At 38.0% G+C, this 16367-nt stretch overlaps 1 protein-coding gene across 1 annotated transcript in view; it reads left to right on the forward strand.

Moving 5' to 3' along the window:
- Positions 1-15610, forward strand: part of atp10a (ATPase phospholipid transporting 10A) — an 88920-nt gene extending 73310 nt beyond the window's left edge. Inside the window, exons 16-21 of the mRNA XM_057338212.1 lie at positions 3202-3327; positions 3542-3742; positions 4522-4602; positions 5036-5140; positions 10699-10886; positions 11467-15610. Coding sequence (XP_057194195.1) covers positions 3202-3327; positions 3542-3742; positions 4522-4602; positions 5036-5140; positions 10699-10886; positions 11467-12121 — 1356 coding nt within the window. The 3' untranslated portion in view covers positions 12122-15610. The remainder of the gene's footprint in view (positions 1-3201; positions 3328-3541; positions 3743-4521; positions 4603-5035; positions 5141-10698; positions 10887-11466) is intronic.
- The last annotated feature ends 757 nt before the right edge of the window (positions 15611-16367 follow it).

Consider the following 16367-nt stretch of genomic DNA (forward strand, 5'->3'; position numbering starts at 1 on the left):
TATGTGGTTGGGCAGGGCTGCCAACTTTTGGGGGGGGTTATGTTGTGGAGGAACTGCAGAAGGTATGGGATGGCGGAAAGTTGTAAAAAAACAAAAACCTTGCATTAGAAGTATTGTGATTGTCAAAAGAGTTGATAACCTAATTTCATTACTTTCATTAATTTTGGTGAACTGTCCCTTTAAATTTTGAGCACAGACCAGACAAGAGCTGCGTCTCGTCCTCCAGAGGTCACCCCTTCGTTCCATTCAGAAGTGATCATCCCTATGCCCTACTCCCTTCGAAGAGTAAAACTCTTGATGTGTAAACTCTAGAAGGAAAAATGCAATTGTATCTTAAAGTGTCCGCTTAAAATTCACTTGGAAAAAGGAGGAATAAAAACAACGTCGTTTTTTCCTAATAAACTCCGTTACTCTCTCTTGTCTCGTCACACTGATAATTGCGAATTACATTACATGAATCACGTAAATTACATATTTTCCATTTAAAACAGTGTTTTGTAGTTTGCATCAGTGGATCCTATCGCTCAACATTTCTATTGTTAAAAAATGATAAATAAAGAATGTTTAGAACCATTGAACTCCTATGGTTGCACTCAAACCTTAACTCTCTTCTTTGATTTGATTGGTCACCACGGCGACTCTGTAAACAGTAACTCTGTTTAGGAAAAAAGTTTAAAGCATCAAAATACAGATAGGCTTTTTTAAATTTCACAAATTTTATATTACACACCACAGCAAAAAATGGCAGGTGCGACCCTGCGTGAGAAAATGGATGTAAATAAGAAATTAGTTTTGATTTCATGGTAATTTAAATGGGTATCATTCGGGACTGTTGCAAATTCGTTTCTTTAACATTTTCTCATATGAAAAACAAGTGTCTTTTGAAAAATATATTCAAAGTAATTTAATAAAAAAATGTTACCCAAACAAAATTTTTTATGTATAAACTACCCGAGGAGGGGCACAGTAGTCAACACAGCCATGATGTCATAAACATGCTTTGGTAATAATCCATCGCTCCTGCCGTGTATGCTTTAAGTCCTTGATGTTGAGAGAATAACAGCAAGGGTGGAGAAGATGGCTAATGATTGTGTCAGGCCAAACGTCACTGAATAAAATCCCGGCCACCATTAGAGGTGACAAAGCCGTATCTGTCACGCTGATAGATTATATGTTAGCTGCCTGATGCAAGCAGCTGTCACAAATGTATTATAAAGAATAGATCGGTGATGGACGGGGAGTTGTTTTCAGCAGCTAGAGACACGTTTTATAATTCATTTATGCAAAAATGTTATCATTTTCTTTCTTTTTTTAAATGAGAGTGTTTTCACCAGGCTGATGTTAATCTTTCATATGTCTCCTGAATGTATGATGGTGTCGTGGCAGCATGTATGCATGTCTCTTATGATGGATCTTGGGCCTAAAGGCATTTGATCGAAAGCATCTGTGAATGTTTTTAGCACTACCTCAATGTACCAGCTTGTCAAAATATATGAAAGTATTTGTACACACACATACTCCACCATCCTGACCCCACCTTCTCTTCTGAAAAAGCTGTCATGAAAAAAGCTTTTGATTATTAGTGTAATGCAGTATGTACCGTGTACTGTATGTATAACAATAGTAAACTGCAGTTGCTTATTGATTCTAATGATGATTGTTTTTATTTTATATGTAAATATGTATTTATATTAGTGCTGTCAATCGATTAACAAAATTAATCGGATTAATCACACATTTTTTCTGTGATTAATCACGATTAATCGCACATAACTATTATATTTTAAAATATACTTTTACATTTTAATAATTTCACATTTAATCTTCAAATTGATGTAGAAACAACATATTTCTTTAACAGCATCATTTTATGAAAGCTAACATTTTGATATTAGTATTGTAACTGATGTCTCTATTAAATTGATTATTTTAACATGAATTATAGCCATTCAACAGTATAATTGAGAGCTCATGTAGGAAATATACAGAAATTGAAGGACACTTTACAGTCTTTATTAATGCTAAATTATAAATTAAATGCAGAAGAATTCTCATTAAAGCTACAAAATCACATTGATTTCTTCTTTTATTTTGTTCTTTGATTAACATTAGTGACAGGAGTCACAGCAGCATGTTTAAGAACGTGGCCCCTTTAAGAGCCGTCTCAGTTCGCAGATCTGACCGTCACCGCACTCCCATTTTCACAACTCTTTGCATTCATTTAAGATTTTATTTTACACTTTGAAGTCTGTGCTTAAGAAAATGCTAGACAAAACGGGCTTTCTGACATAATCTTGTGTGGTTTTATCCATTCAAGCACGAAAGAGAACTTGACACGGATGCGCTGTCTGACAGAGATTCACCGACGCAGCCCTTAGCAGGTGACTGTTTACACCAGACTGGACCTCGCGTTGCGTTTTGCCGCGTCCCACAGTTTAGAAGCTGTCTATCTCCATTGAACGCATCAAAGCAACTGTTTCAAATCGCGCTTAAGTGGTTTAAAAGCCTGTACACGAATAAGAGCGTGATTACATAATGTAACGCTAGACAAAGGATGTCAAAACATGCTGCGTTAATTGCGATAAATATTTTCTCACGCGTTAATTTGAAAAAATTAATCGCATGCGTTAACGCGTTAACGTTGACAGCCCTAATTTATATATAAATAAATGTTTTTATATTTTTATTTTTTATATGGCCAATGAGAATGACATTTTTATGCAAAATATAATTTCTTACGCCCTATTCGCACAGGATTAGTATTATCTGGGGACCTCATGTGATTTATAAATGACCTCCCCACATCTGTATTTCATGTGGCGCATTCGCACGGGATAAATGAAGCCTGTGAAATGTCAAATCACAGAGATGCCGATTTGCACAGGACTAATATTATCACAGGACCTCGGTATTCATCAAAATATGGTAGGTCATTTGTGGGGGAATTTTTACTTTCGAAATTACAGACATGGCAGATTCGCACGGGATTAATATCATAGGCAATTTCTGCAAGTATTACAAATGACTAGAGGTCCCCAGGTAACACTAATCCCGTGTGAATAGGGCTTTATTTGTATTTTTGTTTTGGTTGACATTTTTTTGCTATGAGAAGGACCTATTTCAACAATTTTATGTTTTATTGTTTTGAAGAAACAGAAGTTATGAGACACATCATGCAATTTTTTCCATTTCTTTTCATAGGCGGTAATGGCCAGTGATTTTGCCCTGCCGCGGTTTCGATACCTGCAGAAGCTTCTCTTGGTTCATGGTCATTGGTGTTACTCTCGTCTAGCCAACATGATCCTCTACTTCTTCTACAAGAATGCTGTGAGTCCTAAGTTTGATTTTCGGTTTATCATTATAAATAAATTATCTTAAAACTGCATCAGTGCAATTGGTTCTGTTTCTTTAAGTATTTAATTTTTAGTATTGAAGATCTGTTCGAACGTTCCAGAAGAGCATCGAACCTGATAAGCACGCATGTTTTGTAAGAGCAACTTTAGTCCATGACCCTTTCGTTTTCTCTGGTCTCTCGTCCTAGATGTTTGTCGCTCTCATCTTCTGGTATCAGTTCTACTGTGGCTTCTCCGGGTCAGCCATGGTCGATCAGTGGTATCTCATCTTCTTCAACCTGATGTTCTCCGCATTCCCTCAGCTCATCACTGGCACTCTTGACAAAGATGTGTCAGCAGATACCCTTCAGGAGCTTCCTCAGCTCTACATGAACGGGCAAAACTCAGAGGTACGTTTCTCATTTATATACATTTATGCATTTGGCAGTTTTTATCCCAAGCAACGTGCTAGCAAAAGCAAGCGATTTTCTGGGAGTACACAAAGTGATGATATGTATCACTCGATCGTGCGGTGGTTTGCATTTGATAAGCACACATGTTCCCATGTGAATCAAACCCATGGCCTTGGAGTTGATAGCGCTGAGAGCTGCAGGAACTCTATTGCTCGCCCGCTGATTGGACAGAACATAAATCGCACCGTAAATAAAAAGCGTAAACAGTATTATTATTGAGACAAGAAAGATTGTGGATAGTGAAATGTAAATGGTAAATAAGAAGCCTTGAAAAATGTTCATTCACATGTTTTCACACATGACTTGCCCCTGGAGTGCCGCATCAGCAGTTCCTCGATAAGCAGGTAAAGTATATTACCAGAGGAGCGGTTGCCACGGTTATTGCTTTGATTGGTTTTTTTGCTGATCCTTACTTAAATGGTTCTTTTATTCTGCGCTGAGTTTCTTGAGCAGGAAAACGGCACGAACCAGAGCAAACATTTGATAAAAACCACTAATCATCCACGGAGCACCGAAATCAGAGCGTTGAAATTAAACTGAAGCACTTGCTTCTGCTTTGCTAACTAAATGCTTTACAGGAGACTTTTTATATTGAGGTTGTTACAAAGCATACCGTCTAATGACATCTAATGACGATTTAATAAAACAAAGTGTAAAATTGTTCTGTATGATTCGTGGAACAGTCGACTGAGCTTTTTTTTTTTATTGCTTTACAGGAATATAAACCCTACATGTTCTGGATGAACATGATTGATGCATGTTACCAAAGCCTAATCTGTTTCTTCATTCCTTACTTTGTAAGTCTGATTTGATCCTTTTGTGCATTTATTCAAATTTAAAGCTGAATACAAGACACGGGTTACTGCACAAGTTATTGTCCCACATCTAAACCCGTAAAGCATTTTAACAAACATTATACTTTAGCTCTGTATCTTCTTATTTATAATTACAGGTTTCATTGTATTAATTGCGCATGCTGTTATTTGCATTATCAGTATTTGTAGTAAAAAGCCCGCAATTGACTTAAATGAAGATCATTTAAAGACATACGGATATGTTATTGTTGTAAGTTATGGGACTGCTTATTATAGAATAATCATAGGATCATACTGCAGAATTTATGTACAAGTCTCACTTTTGTTGACAGCCTTGTTGATACTAAATGTAATGGCAATGTAATGTAATGATTTACTGTAATTGAAGAGTTGTCTGTATGTTACACATTCTCAGGCTTACGTAGACTCTGATGTGGATTTGTTTACATGGGGAACTCCAATCACCACATTGGCCCTGTTCACCATTCTACTCCATTTGGGCATCGAGACCAAAACCTGGGTAAGTAAAGTGTCGTTCAATGGACGATAACTATATAAAAGTAACGTTTTAAAAAACAGAAATGTTGTAAATCATCACAACGATGAAAGATATACAGGTGCTGGTCATATAATTAGAATATCATCAAAAAGTTGATTTATTTCACTAATTCCATTCAAAAAGTGAAACTTGTATATTATATTCATTCATTACACACAGACTGATATATTTCTAATGTTTATTTCTTTTAATTTGATGATTATAACTGACAACTAATGAAAATCCCAAATTCAGTATCTCAGAAAATTAGAATATTACTTAAGACCAATACAAAGAAAGGATTTTTAGAAATCTTGGCCAACTGAAAAGTATGAACATGAAAAGTATGAGCATGTACAGCACTCAATACTTAGTTGGGGCACCTTTTGCCTGAATTACTGCAGCAATGCGACGTGGCATGGAGTAGATCAGTCTGTGGCACTGCTCAGGTGTTAAGAGAGACCAGGTTGCTCTGATAGTGGCCTTCAGCTCTTCTGCATTGTTGGGTCTGGCATATCGCATCTTCCTCTTCACAATACCCCATAGATTTTCTATGGGGTTAAGGTCAGGCGAGTTTGCTGGCCAATTAAGCACAGGGATACCATGGTCCTTAAACCAGGTACTGGTAGCTTTGGCACTGTGTGCAGGTGCCAAGTCCTGTTGGAAAATGAAATCTGCATCTCCATAAAGTTGGTCAGCAGCAGGAAGCATGAAGTGCTCTAAAACTTCCTGGTATACGGCTGCGTTGACTTTGGACCTCAGAAAACACAGTGGACCAACACCAGCAGATGACATGGCACCCCAAACCATCACTGACTGTGGAAACTTTACACTGGACCTCAAGCAACGTGGATTCTGTGCCTCTCCTCTCTTCCTCCAGACTCTGGGACCCTGATTTCCAAAGGAAATGCAAAATTTACTTTCATCAAGAGAACATAACTTTGGACCACTCAGCAGCAGTCCAGTCCTTTTTGTCTTTAGCCCAGGCGAGACGCTTCTGATGCTTCCTGCTGCTGACCAACTTTATGGAGATGCAGATTTCATTTTCCAACAGGACTTGGAACCTGCACACAGTGCCAAAGCTACCAGTACCTGGATTAAGGACCATGGTATCCCTGTTCTTAATTGGCCAGCAAACTCGCCTGACCTTAACCCCATAGAAAATCTATGGGGTATTGTGAAGAGGAAGATGCGATATGCCAGACCCAACAATGCAGAAGAGCTGAAGGCCACTAACAGAGCAACCTGGCCTCTCATAACACCTGAGCAGTGCCACAGACTGATCGACTCCATGCCACGTCGCATTGCTGCAGTAATTCAGGCAAAAGGAGCCCCAACTAAGTATTGAGTGCTGTACATGCTCATACTTTTCATGTTCATACTTTTCAGTTGGCCAAGATTTCTAAAAATCCTTTCTTTGTATTGGTCTTAAGTAATATTCTAATTTTCTGAGATACTGAATTTGGGATTTTCATTAGTTGTCAGTTATAATCATCAAATTAAAAGAAATAAACATTAGAAATATATCAGTCTGTGTGTAATGAATGAATATAATATACAAGTTTCACTTTTTGAATGGAATTAGTGAAATAAATCAACTTTTTGATGATATTCTAATTATATGACCAGCACCTGTAGTTGGGATCATTTTCAGCGCAATTTCTGCGCAAATCTCTGGTGGATTTCTTCATGTTGTTTGGCTAATTCTGATCGTGCTGCTTATAGTGTAAACAGCCCATCGTGCATATAGGATGCACAAAGTACAGAACAGCAGAACAATAGACATTACAGGATAGAGGTAAAATTGTAGGATCCAGGCAAAAAACAATAATCACGAATATAAAATTGGTGATGAGTAGAAATGATGCCTCTGAATTATTACCATCGGTTGTTATAGGACATCAAAAGCAACTAAATTAATATCTAAACAACCATTTGTGCCTTATGCTATAGGTCTTCTGAATAACGACTAAGAAATTGTATCACATTGTATCACTATACATGGTGGTATCACAGGTTATATTGCATTTAGTAGTCATATTTATTTACTGTTGTTAATCGCAACATATTTATATGCAACATATTATTATTGCGATAGAGCTTCTGAATCTTCTGTTTAAGCTTCTTTGATTTTAGATAAATGTCAATAATTATACTAATGTGTTATCTAAAATTATCCGCTGTATTTTTAATTACTATATTATGACACTAAACCGTAATATTAAACATCAGCCCAAGTGTGTTGTATTGTATTGTTATACAGCCGTGGAAAAAAAATTGAGAGACCATTTCAAAATTATTTTCAGTTTTTCTGAATTTACTGTTTTTAGGTATGTGTTTAGGTAAAATTATCATTTTTGTTTCTATGTGTGAATTACTAACAATTTTACTCCCAAATTTCAAATAAAAATATTTGCATATACAGTATATTTCTGCTTGCATTTATTTTCAGAAAATGGAAACTGGAGAAACAGGTCAAAATAATAGGAAACATGCTCTCTATTTTTCTAGACCTCAAACACTGCGAGTAAAACAAGTGCACATTCACTTTTAAGCAGTGCAACAGTTATATTTCGACACGTTTTTAGGAAAAGTTCAAAAATTAAATTTTTATGTGATTTTTATCACAGTTTTCATGTGTCTTGTCATGCTGTCAGTCTTGTACATTGCTGTTGGATAACTTAATGTCACTCTTGAGGTTTGTTTCTATGGAGCGATTTTGATCTCATTAATTATTCACACATAAAACACAATGTACACTTGCGTAGCCAGTTTCACGTGCATAAAACCTAATTCACGTGCACAAATTATATTTATACATTCACAAAAAAACAATTCACGTGTGTAAAATAAAATTATTTTCTCATAAAATAAGTTTCAGAAACGCTAAATACAATCCACAGATGTACAACTGTGCACAAATAATTCGAAAGTTTAAAATGTTCAAGTTTATCATGGAATGTGAATGTGCAAATCGTCACTCACGTGTGAATCGCCCTGGATTTGTGTGTGTGTGTTTTGAGACTCTTTTGGCAGCGCTGTCCCTCCCACTTGAGTTGTCATCCTGTTTAACCAATCAGATTCAACCTCACCATTTAACCAATCATAACTGCAGAGAGCACCTTTTGCCAGGTTGACTCACTTCCTGTGTTGCCAATTTAGTCATTTTTCAGCCCCCTTCAGCGAGATATTTTCCAAAAAGCGGCTAGCTACAAATCTAGCGACTATCTGAATATACCTTAGCCTCAAATCTGTATGGGGTTTGCTCTCCTAAGGCGCAGGACTGCATTTCTACTATCTACTTGGTTCAATATTTGTGCACACACTGCAAAAAATGACTTTCTTACTAGGTCTTTTTTTCTTATTTTCCAGTAAAAATGTCTAAACATTCTTGAATCAAGAAGCATTTTCTTGATGAGCAAACTGACCTAAGAAAATAAGTCTTGTTTTTAGTAAAAAAAAAATGAAATTTCAGTGAATTTGTGCTTAAAACGAGCAAAAAAATCTGCCAATGGGGTAAGAAAAATAATCTTGAATTGAGTGACTAAGAAAAAGGTAAACCTTAATTCAAGATTATTTTTCTTGCACTTTTCTTCTTTAAATGCATCTTGTTTCAAGAATTTGTAGACATTTTTACTGGAAAACATAAGTAAGAAAGTCATTTTTTGCAGTGCAGTTGTACGTCTGTGAATTGTATTTAGCGTTTGCGAAACTTATTTTATGAGAATATAATTTTATTTTACGCACGTGTATTGTGAATGTATAAATATAATTTGTGCACGTGAATTAGGTTTTATGCACGTGAAACTGGCTACGCAAGTGTACGTCGTGTTTTATGTGTGAATAATTAATGAGATCAAAATCGCTCTATATGTTTCTCTCTCTTAATTTTGTCCGTGGCTGAATCATGTATAGCAACCCATTTTTAGCTAAGGCTGGACAGTAAAGTTCAACCGACTAATACATGTCACGATTCTATACGTACGAAGCATCAATGTCTCCAAAATGTCAGTCTCAGAGTTGAACTGTAGGAAATATGAAAGCGCACATAAATCAAACTAAATAATGGGGACGTTTAGCGACTTCTGAAGCATGGTGAGAGATACATTTGCGAGAAATAAAATATGATGTAATAGGATGGTAAATGGCTGCTTGACTAATAATATGTTAGGCCAGTCTGTTGTATTGCTATTACTGCGTAGCGCAGTCATATTTCAGCATACTGACTATGACGGGGTTGTTTACTCTATTCTGTGTAGCTAACCCATTTTGTGTGTCATTTAACGTCTGCTGAAACAATCTCTTAAAATGTCACATCACGTATCAGTACAATATATGTCGAGCACACAATCCGACTGACAAGATTTGATGTCGAAAATGATGAAGTGCTGTGACTTTCTTCAAATCAGAAACCCATTTCTCACATATTTGCGAGCAGTTCCTCTTTCTAAAGTTGTAAAATGAACCCAAAGACTGTGGTGAGGTGCAGACAAGGCTTGGAGACACTTGCGCGGGGAGTCTCGCTGATTGGCCTGAATCGGGAGACACTGCACCGTCGGGGGCCATACATCAGATTGACAGGACGTGAAGGCTGGCTTGGCTCACCGTTCTCATGCCCCTCACGCACCACGGTGGCGATCATGCGGCCGACACACGCAGTGTAGCCAAAGCTAATAGTTGATGCTGTCTGTGTGCATGTTCCGTGCAGTGGTGTTGCACTGCAGGCCGCACCGATTGTGGTTATGTGTGTGCGCTGCTGTGTTCCTTCTCTCCTTCCCTTCATTCCCGAGAGACGCTGTTTTAGATTTATGAGGGCGAATTGGATTAGAGCTTTTTCCATTATACCGGCACTGTAAATTTTCAGCTGACAAGTTTCGCCGCGTGAAAAATACCCTCAGCAACCCCACTGTCTTTCCGGACACGATGATGGCTTCTGGTGTGGAAGAGGCCGTTCTTCACGCTAAATGGCTCAAGTAGAGAGTAAACGTTTCCAATAGTTGGACTGGCAGGTTCAACGTTCCACATGCTGCTCAGGAAAATGAACACGTTGTAGAGGAAAGGGTGTAAAACTTCTTGTGGGTCGTCTGGGGTGAGGCCAACGTGGAGTTCTGTGTGTTGTTAAAGGGACAGTTCACCCAAAAATTTACGTATTAATGTCTTTGTTCTGATGAACACAGAGTAAGATACTTGGACGAATGCTTGTAACCAAACCGTTCTTGGACCCCACTGACTACCATAGTAGGAAAAATCACAATGGTAGTCAAGAGTGCCCCAGAACATTTTGCTTTCCTACAATCTTAGTTCAAAATATCTTCTTTTGTGTTCAACAGAACAAAGAAATGTATAAAGTAATTTTTCCTACTATGGTAGTCAATGGGTTCCAAGAACTGTTTGGTTATAAGCATTCTTCTAAATATCTTTCTCTGTGTTCATCACCACAAAGAAAGTTATACAGATTTGAGAAAGAGATTAGTTTTATTGTGCAATATCAATTTGTCAAATAAACCTCTGGGTTTACTCTATTGTTTTTTTTTTCACAGACATGGATGAACTGGGTATCGATTGGCTTCAGTATATCTCTCTTCTTTACTGTCGCTCTGTGCTACAATGCGTCCTGCCCAACTTGTTTCTCTCCCTCTAACACTTACTGGACCATGCAGAGGCTGCTGGGAGATCCTATGTTCTACCTGCTGTGTGTTGTCACACCTATCGCTGCTCTTCTTCCCAGGTATATAGCACCATTAGTAGACTTTAGCAACTTTTTGATCCAGTTCAGGTTTTTTCGCATTTTGTACTTAAAGGTGCAACGTGTCATTTTTTTGGAGGATCTAATGACAGAAATGCAATATACATAACTGTCTTCAGAGTTGTATAAAGACCTTACATAATGAAGCATTATGTTTTTATTAATTTAGAGTGAGCGATTTCTATCTACATACACTGCGGGTCCCCTTACATGGAATTCTCCATGTTGTTTCTACAGTAGCCCTGAACAGACAAACTGTTCTACAGAGCGCGTTTTGAATATACTTTATCTCCTTCTACAACAAAGCGAAAACGTGACGACATCTTAGTTCTGTGTAAGCCATCATAGTGCTTCGAAAGGGAGGGGGAGAGGGGTGGAGTGAGCCGTTGGTTGCAGTTCGCAACTTCACCCCTAGATGTCACTAAATTTTATACACTGGACCTTTAACTATACTCAGGCCTCCACAACGGTTTTAAAGGAGCATGATGCTTGTAATGCCATAGGTCATGAATTATCCGAATTCAAATGGAAATGTAATTTACATTGTACGTGTTTATTTCAGATACTTTTATAGAGCCTGTCAAGGTTCTCTATTCCCAAACCCAGTTCAAGTGGGAAGACAACTGGACAGGCTGCCAGCAGACATGCGCAGGCTCTTTCTAAGCCAAAGCCGGATGAAGCTGGGCTCACTCTGCTCACTTTTTACCCCCCGGGCCCTATTTATACCTCTCTGCAGGCCTTTCCAGAAAGACTACAGGCCTAGGATGAAGCAAGCCCACGTGAGTGGCACCACACAGAAGGAGAAAGCTATAGCCAGCCCTATCCCACCAAAGAGTGTGGAAATGTGGGACACGCCTTTAAGCTCAAAGACCTCTGGGAACCATGTCATACTCGACCTTAAAACGCAGGATAAAGCAGAGACCTGCAGACCGGGCTCAGACAGCCCCCTATCTGGAAATTTAGACTGTGCGATGGAAGCGTCGTACACCAAAGATCCTCCAGCCTCCAGGACAGTTTTGGAGGCCACGCTGAGCTCAGTTGACCTCTGTCAGGTTTGTCTGCTCACTTCCACACCGCTGCTTTGTCAAACTGAGAGCATACAGCTCCTGTCGAAGGTGGAGGACGAGGACAGTTCAAACCAAAATCCGCTCCTGCCGAAAGGGGGCGGGGACACGCAACACAACCAAGAACATTCAGTCAAAACGACATTTCTATGATACTTTCTACCTGTTACGCTGTTTCAAATTTGCACGTTAGCTTTAAGATATATTATTATTTCCATGATGGTTTTATAAAGACATAGGTTGGTACTATATATATATTTTAGATGTATAAAGTTTAGAATAAAGTTTTTTTTCGAGAGTGGCCAGCATATGCAAACTGGTTGGTCTTCTGTTGTGTTATGATTGTTTTGTAATTTTGTTTTTTATAAAGCATCTCAGAAGTGGAGGAGGTTTGTTTTTCAAGGCAGACGCCGTGCAGAGACATTCCGTTTTCTGTTAATTTGGACCTGGATGTCTTGGCGGACTTTAAAGAGCCTTCCCCTCCTACCATCAGACATCTCTGATAGCACCATGCTCACATCAGTGTTTTTTGTGTTCCGCATCCCAGTAGAGTACCCTTAAATATCAGTGGCGAAATTCTTTTTACAGTAAAGTAAAATGAATTTCTAAACTGCAGTCGTCCCGAGTCATTTGTGAATAAAAGCTACCTTAACTACACGTTTGATAGTTAATGTATCAATTCACATTTACAGATTAATTAATTAAATGACAACTTCATTAAAAACGTTCCCATAACAATAACAAAGAATTTAAAGTGGCAAACCCTACACTGACTCACGTGCAATTCGAATCTTTTGGTGTCATCTATATGCAATTTACACAGATAATCCAGCAAGATAACGTTTTAACATTTTGTTAAATTAGTCATTGTAGAGTTTGCCACTTCACAGATCTATTTGATATTAGTGTTCATTTTTACATTATCTAACATACTGATTTAAGATGGCTGTTATTTAAAGGGATGGTTTATCCAAAAATAAAAATTCTGTCATCATTTACTCACCCTCTTGTCATTACAAACCTGTCTGACTTCCTTTCTTCCGCAGAACACAAAAGATATTTCGGGAAAAGTTAGTAACCAAACAACATACAGCAGGCCCCCATTGACTTCCATTGTATGGACATTTCTCAAAATATCTTTTGTGTTCCACTGAAGAATGAGTCTCATACAGGTTTTAAATGACATGAGGTTAAATAAATGATGACAGAATTTTTATTTTTGGACGACTATCCCTTTTACGCATGACTCGCGTTGTAGTTTTTGCCTTTATTGACCATTTGATCATATCAAGTATTAGTTCAGGTATTAGTATGTGATATTTATTTACACTTATTAAAGTGTAACCATACAAAATTCCTTAACGTTACCCACCCCACATGACTTGCGTTAGTGCCTAGCAAATTTGTAGAGATTTTTGGTGTTAGGAGGACAACACATGGCACTCCGCTGCATTCCATGTCCAGATTAGGTTAAAGCTCTTAAAGATCTCCTATTCAGACACATGCATAATTACAGACATTCCCGTACCTGCGTGGTTGTCTTTAGCACCTTTAAGATGGCTCTGCCTTTTTGTTTATGATAGATATGGTGCTTGCTGCATTTGCCTGTTCAGATATTATTTGTGTGTGTTGTTTTAATCGTTTTTTGTGCTGCTTCTGTGTTCAAAGCATTCCTGCAGGATAGGAGTTCAATTTTTGCCTTTTTAAGTCATATTCATTCACTCTTCAGAGTGCTTTAGATAATAATGGTCTATATGCTACATGGAGATTATGGGGGATTCTGGGAAATGCTGATAACTCCACTTGACCCCATCTGTTTTGTTGCTCCTGGCCTGTTTTACGGCCTCTTCTGTTTAAATGTATACGCATCTCCTGTTATCTTCTAAGATTGTATTTTTCTGCTCGGTTTACAATATCTGTATGACTATTCCTTGACCAAAGATTGCTGGAATCTCTTCGGGAGCGATTGTACTGTAACCAGCAGCTCGGGCTGATTTCATCATTCAGTGATAATTTGCGCGGGGCTGTTGCTTCATTATTCATTCTCTTTGTGCCGTCACCGCCTGTGTTGTTACTGTACCCAAATTGGTCCTATTTTTTTCATTACAGGAAGCATTACGTATGGTATGCGTTTATGAGTCGCCCTCGGGAAACACCAGAATAGTTTCATGAAAACATTCCGTTTTGATTACTGTCTATTCCGAGGCAATGAAGGGAGTTAATGGACGAAAGCGTGACTGTGCGATTTCTCATTACTTTAAAGCTGTAATATATGTGTAATGAATGTTTCATGCGAGCACGTGGGCGGTTACGCTTCTGTTCGGCGCGAGAATATTCCACGATCGTGCAAATGTCAGGGGTGTGGCGTATTATAGAGTTCCCTAGAGAGATGCTAAAATAGTTTTTATGAGATGATTTGTCATGCTGTGCTCGCGTAACCTTGAGGCCTCGCCAATCTGTTCGTTCGGGATCTCATTTGGGTAGTCGCTATTGAAATCACTGATTTATGAACAGCCTGCCCAGAGGATTATGAGATCCACCGTTCTCGCTAAACAATGAATGGGGCGAACAGAATTTGTTCCGACCAAAAAAATCAAAGGTGTACAATCTGAGATCACCTCCGCTCGGTTTTCTTCCATAGCTTGTGACGTTTATAAATAAACACATAAAACCTCAAAGTTTTTGGGCGTAGTTGTGTATAGGGTTACGGAGAGGGCGATACAGTATTAAGCTTGGTGTGTCTCAGAATGTGCCTGAATACTACAGTAAAACCCTGAAGAAGCTAATATAAAGCACACATGTACTTTGTCCCTTTCTGCCTTGTTGAACTTTTGCACAGCTCAGGTTCGGCATTTTAGCTGCAAGGTGCGTGATCGGAGGGAGCAATATTTCTTGTCTAGTCTGAATTTAAGTGTTCTAAGCATCTTGGAGGTATACTGAAATTATTTATAGTTTTATATTCAGAGTCCGATAATAAGAAACGTTTGTATGCGATAAAGTGATGAATATGCTACACCGGAAGAACAGTTTTATACATTGTGGAATATGTTATGTGCCTTAACACTGGAAATCACATGTAGACGGCAATACGTACAGTGAATTTGTATACGTACAGTATGTGTAAAGTTATGTTGAAAATTATATTAATAAATGACGTTTAATGAACATTTTTTTATATGTAAAATTTACGAGATTCTGCTTTTTTATATATACTTTTTTTCAGTTCTTGGATACCAGATTTGTTTAGGTTTTGGCCAAGCATCACATTCTGTAATAAAATCCATTCACAGTTGCATTCCAAAGTCTTTGCTAAAGTTGAGGCCTGTCGTCTCATGGCTTGTCACAGTACATGCGTGTTACTATTGGGTGGATTTATTTTTGTAAATACTTAAAATGACACATGTCACTGTCACTACCATGACTATTTCTGGTGCATTGTATGCATTGTACTTGTCACACCAAGGTTCAGTATGTTCTCACTGTACATTCACTACAGTTCAGTATAGGTTTACTACATTCTTAAAAACTGTTTTTCAACTGGTTTTGTGACATTTTGGGGGATTTTGTTTAATCGTTCACTTATGCTGTTTATTTTAGACAAGAACGATATTTGTCAAACTGAAATAAATACAAAGTTTCTTGACCTCCAGTGCTACTATTATCTTTTCTTCTGTCCTTTTGCCACGTTTACACTCACGAAATAGAGTATGTTAGTAAATGTGTAACACAAGAGAATTATTCTATACATGTATAGAGCGTAAACATGAACTAAATGAACATGTACTAAAAATCAGTGCTCTTGGAACACCAATCAGTACTGGACTGGAAATTTTAACACAATCTCACAGAAATTCGTAACTATTTTACTAGTTTTTTACTATGACTACTAATACTAGCTGGCTACATCGTATGAATTCGTATCATCTCATGCGTATGTCTTAGTAGAATTTGCTTTCACACAGGTGGGGTTAGGTGAGGGGCTTCACTGTGGTGTTTTTCAAATAATCATACGTTTTTGTACGACTCCCATCGTCCGTTTTAATACGAATTCGCCACCTTGTAAAATAGTTACGAATTCCGTTGAGATGAGGCTGGAAAGTTTGTATTATTAAACCGATATTATAATAACTTCAGTTACCATGATTAATACTCAAATTTGTGTCATACAGGTTTGGAGTAGCATAAAGGTGGGAATATGATACTAAATTTATATTTTGTGAACTATTCCTTTAACCCCTGGCTCACCCTCCCCTCTCAATCCAACAGTGTGGCAGTGGTTTTGCAGCACATTCTAATAACCCCTTTACTACCGACTAGTAACTGAACAGAATTTAAAAGGATGTGCTAACCTCAGGGCACAGCTGGAGACATTTCCCTTGGGAATGATATACCCAACTGG

Source organism: Triplophysa rosa, linkage group LG7 (assembly GCF_024868665.1).
Source record: "Triplophysa rosa linkage group LG7, Trosa_1v2, whole genome shotgun sequence".
Taxonomy (NCBI): domain Eukaryota; kingdom Metazoa; phylum Chordata; class Actinopteri; order Cypriniformes; family Nemacheilidae; genus Triplophysa; species Triplophysa rosa.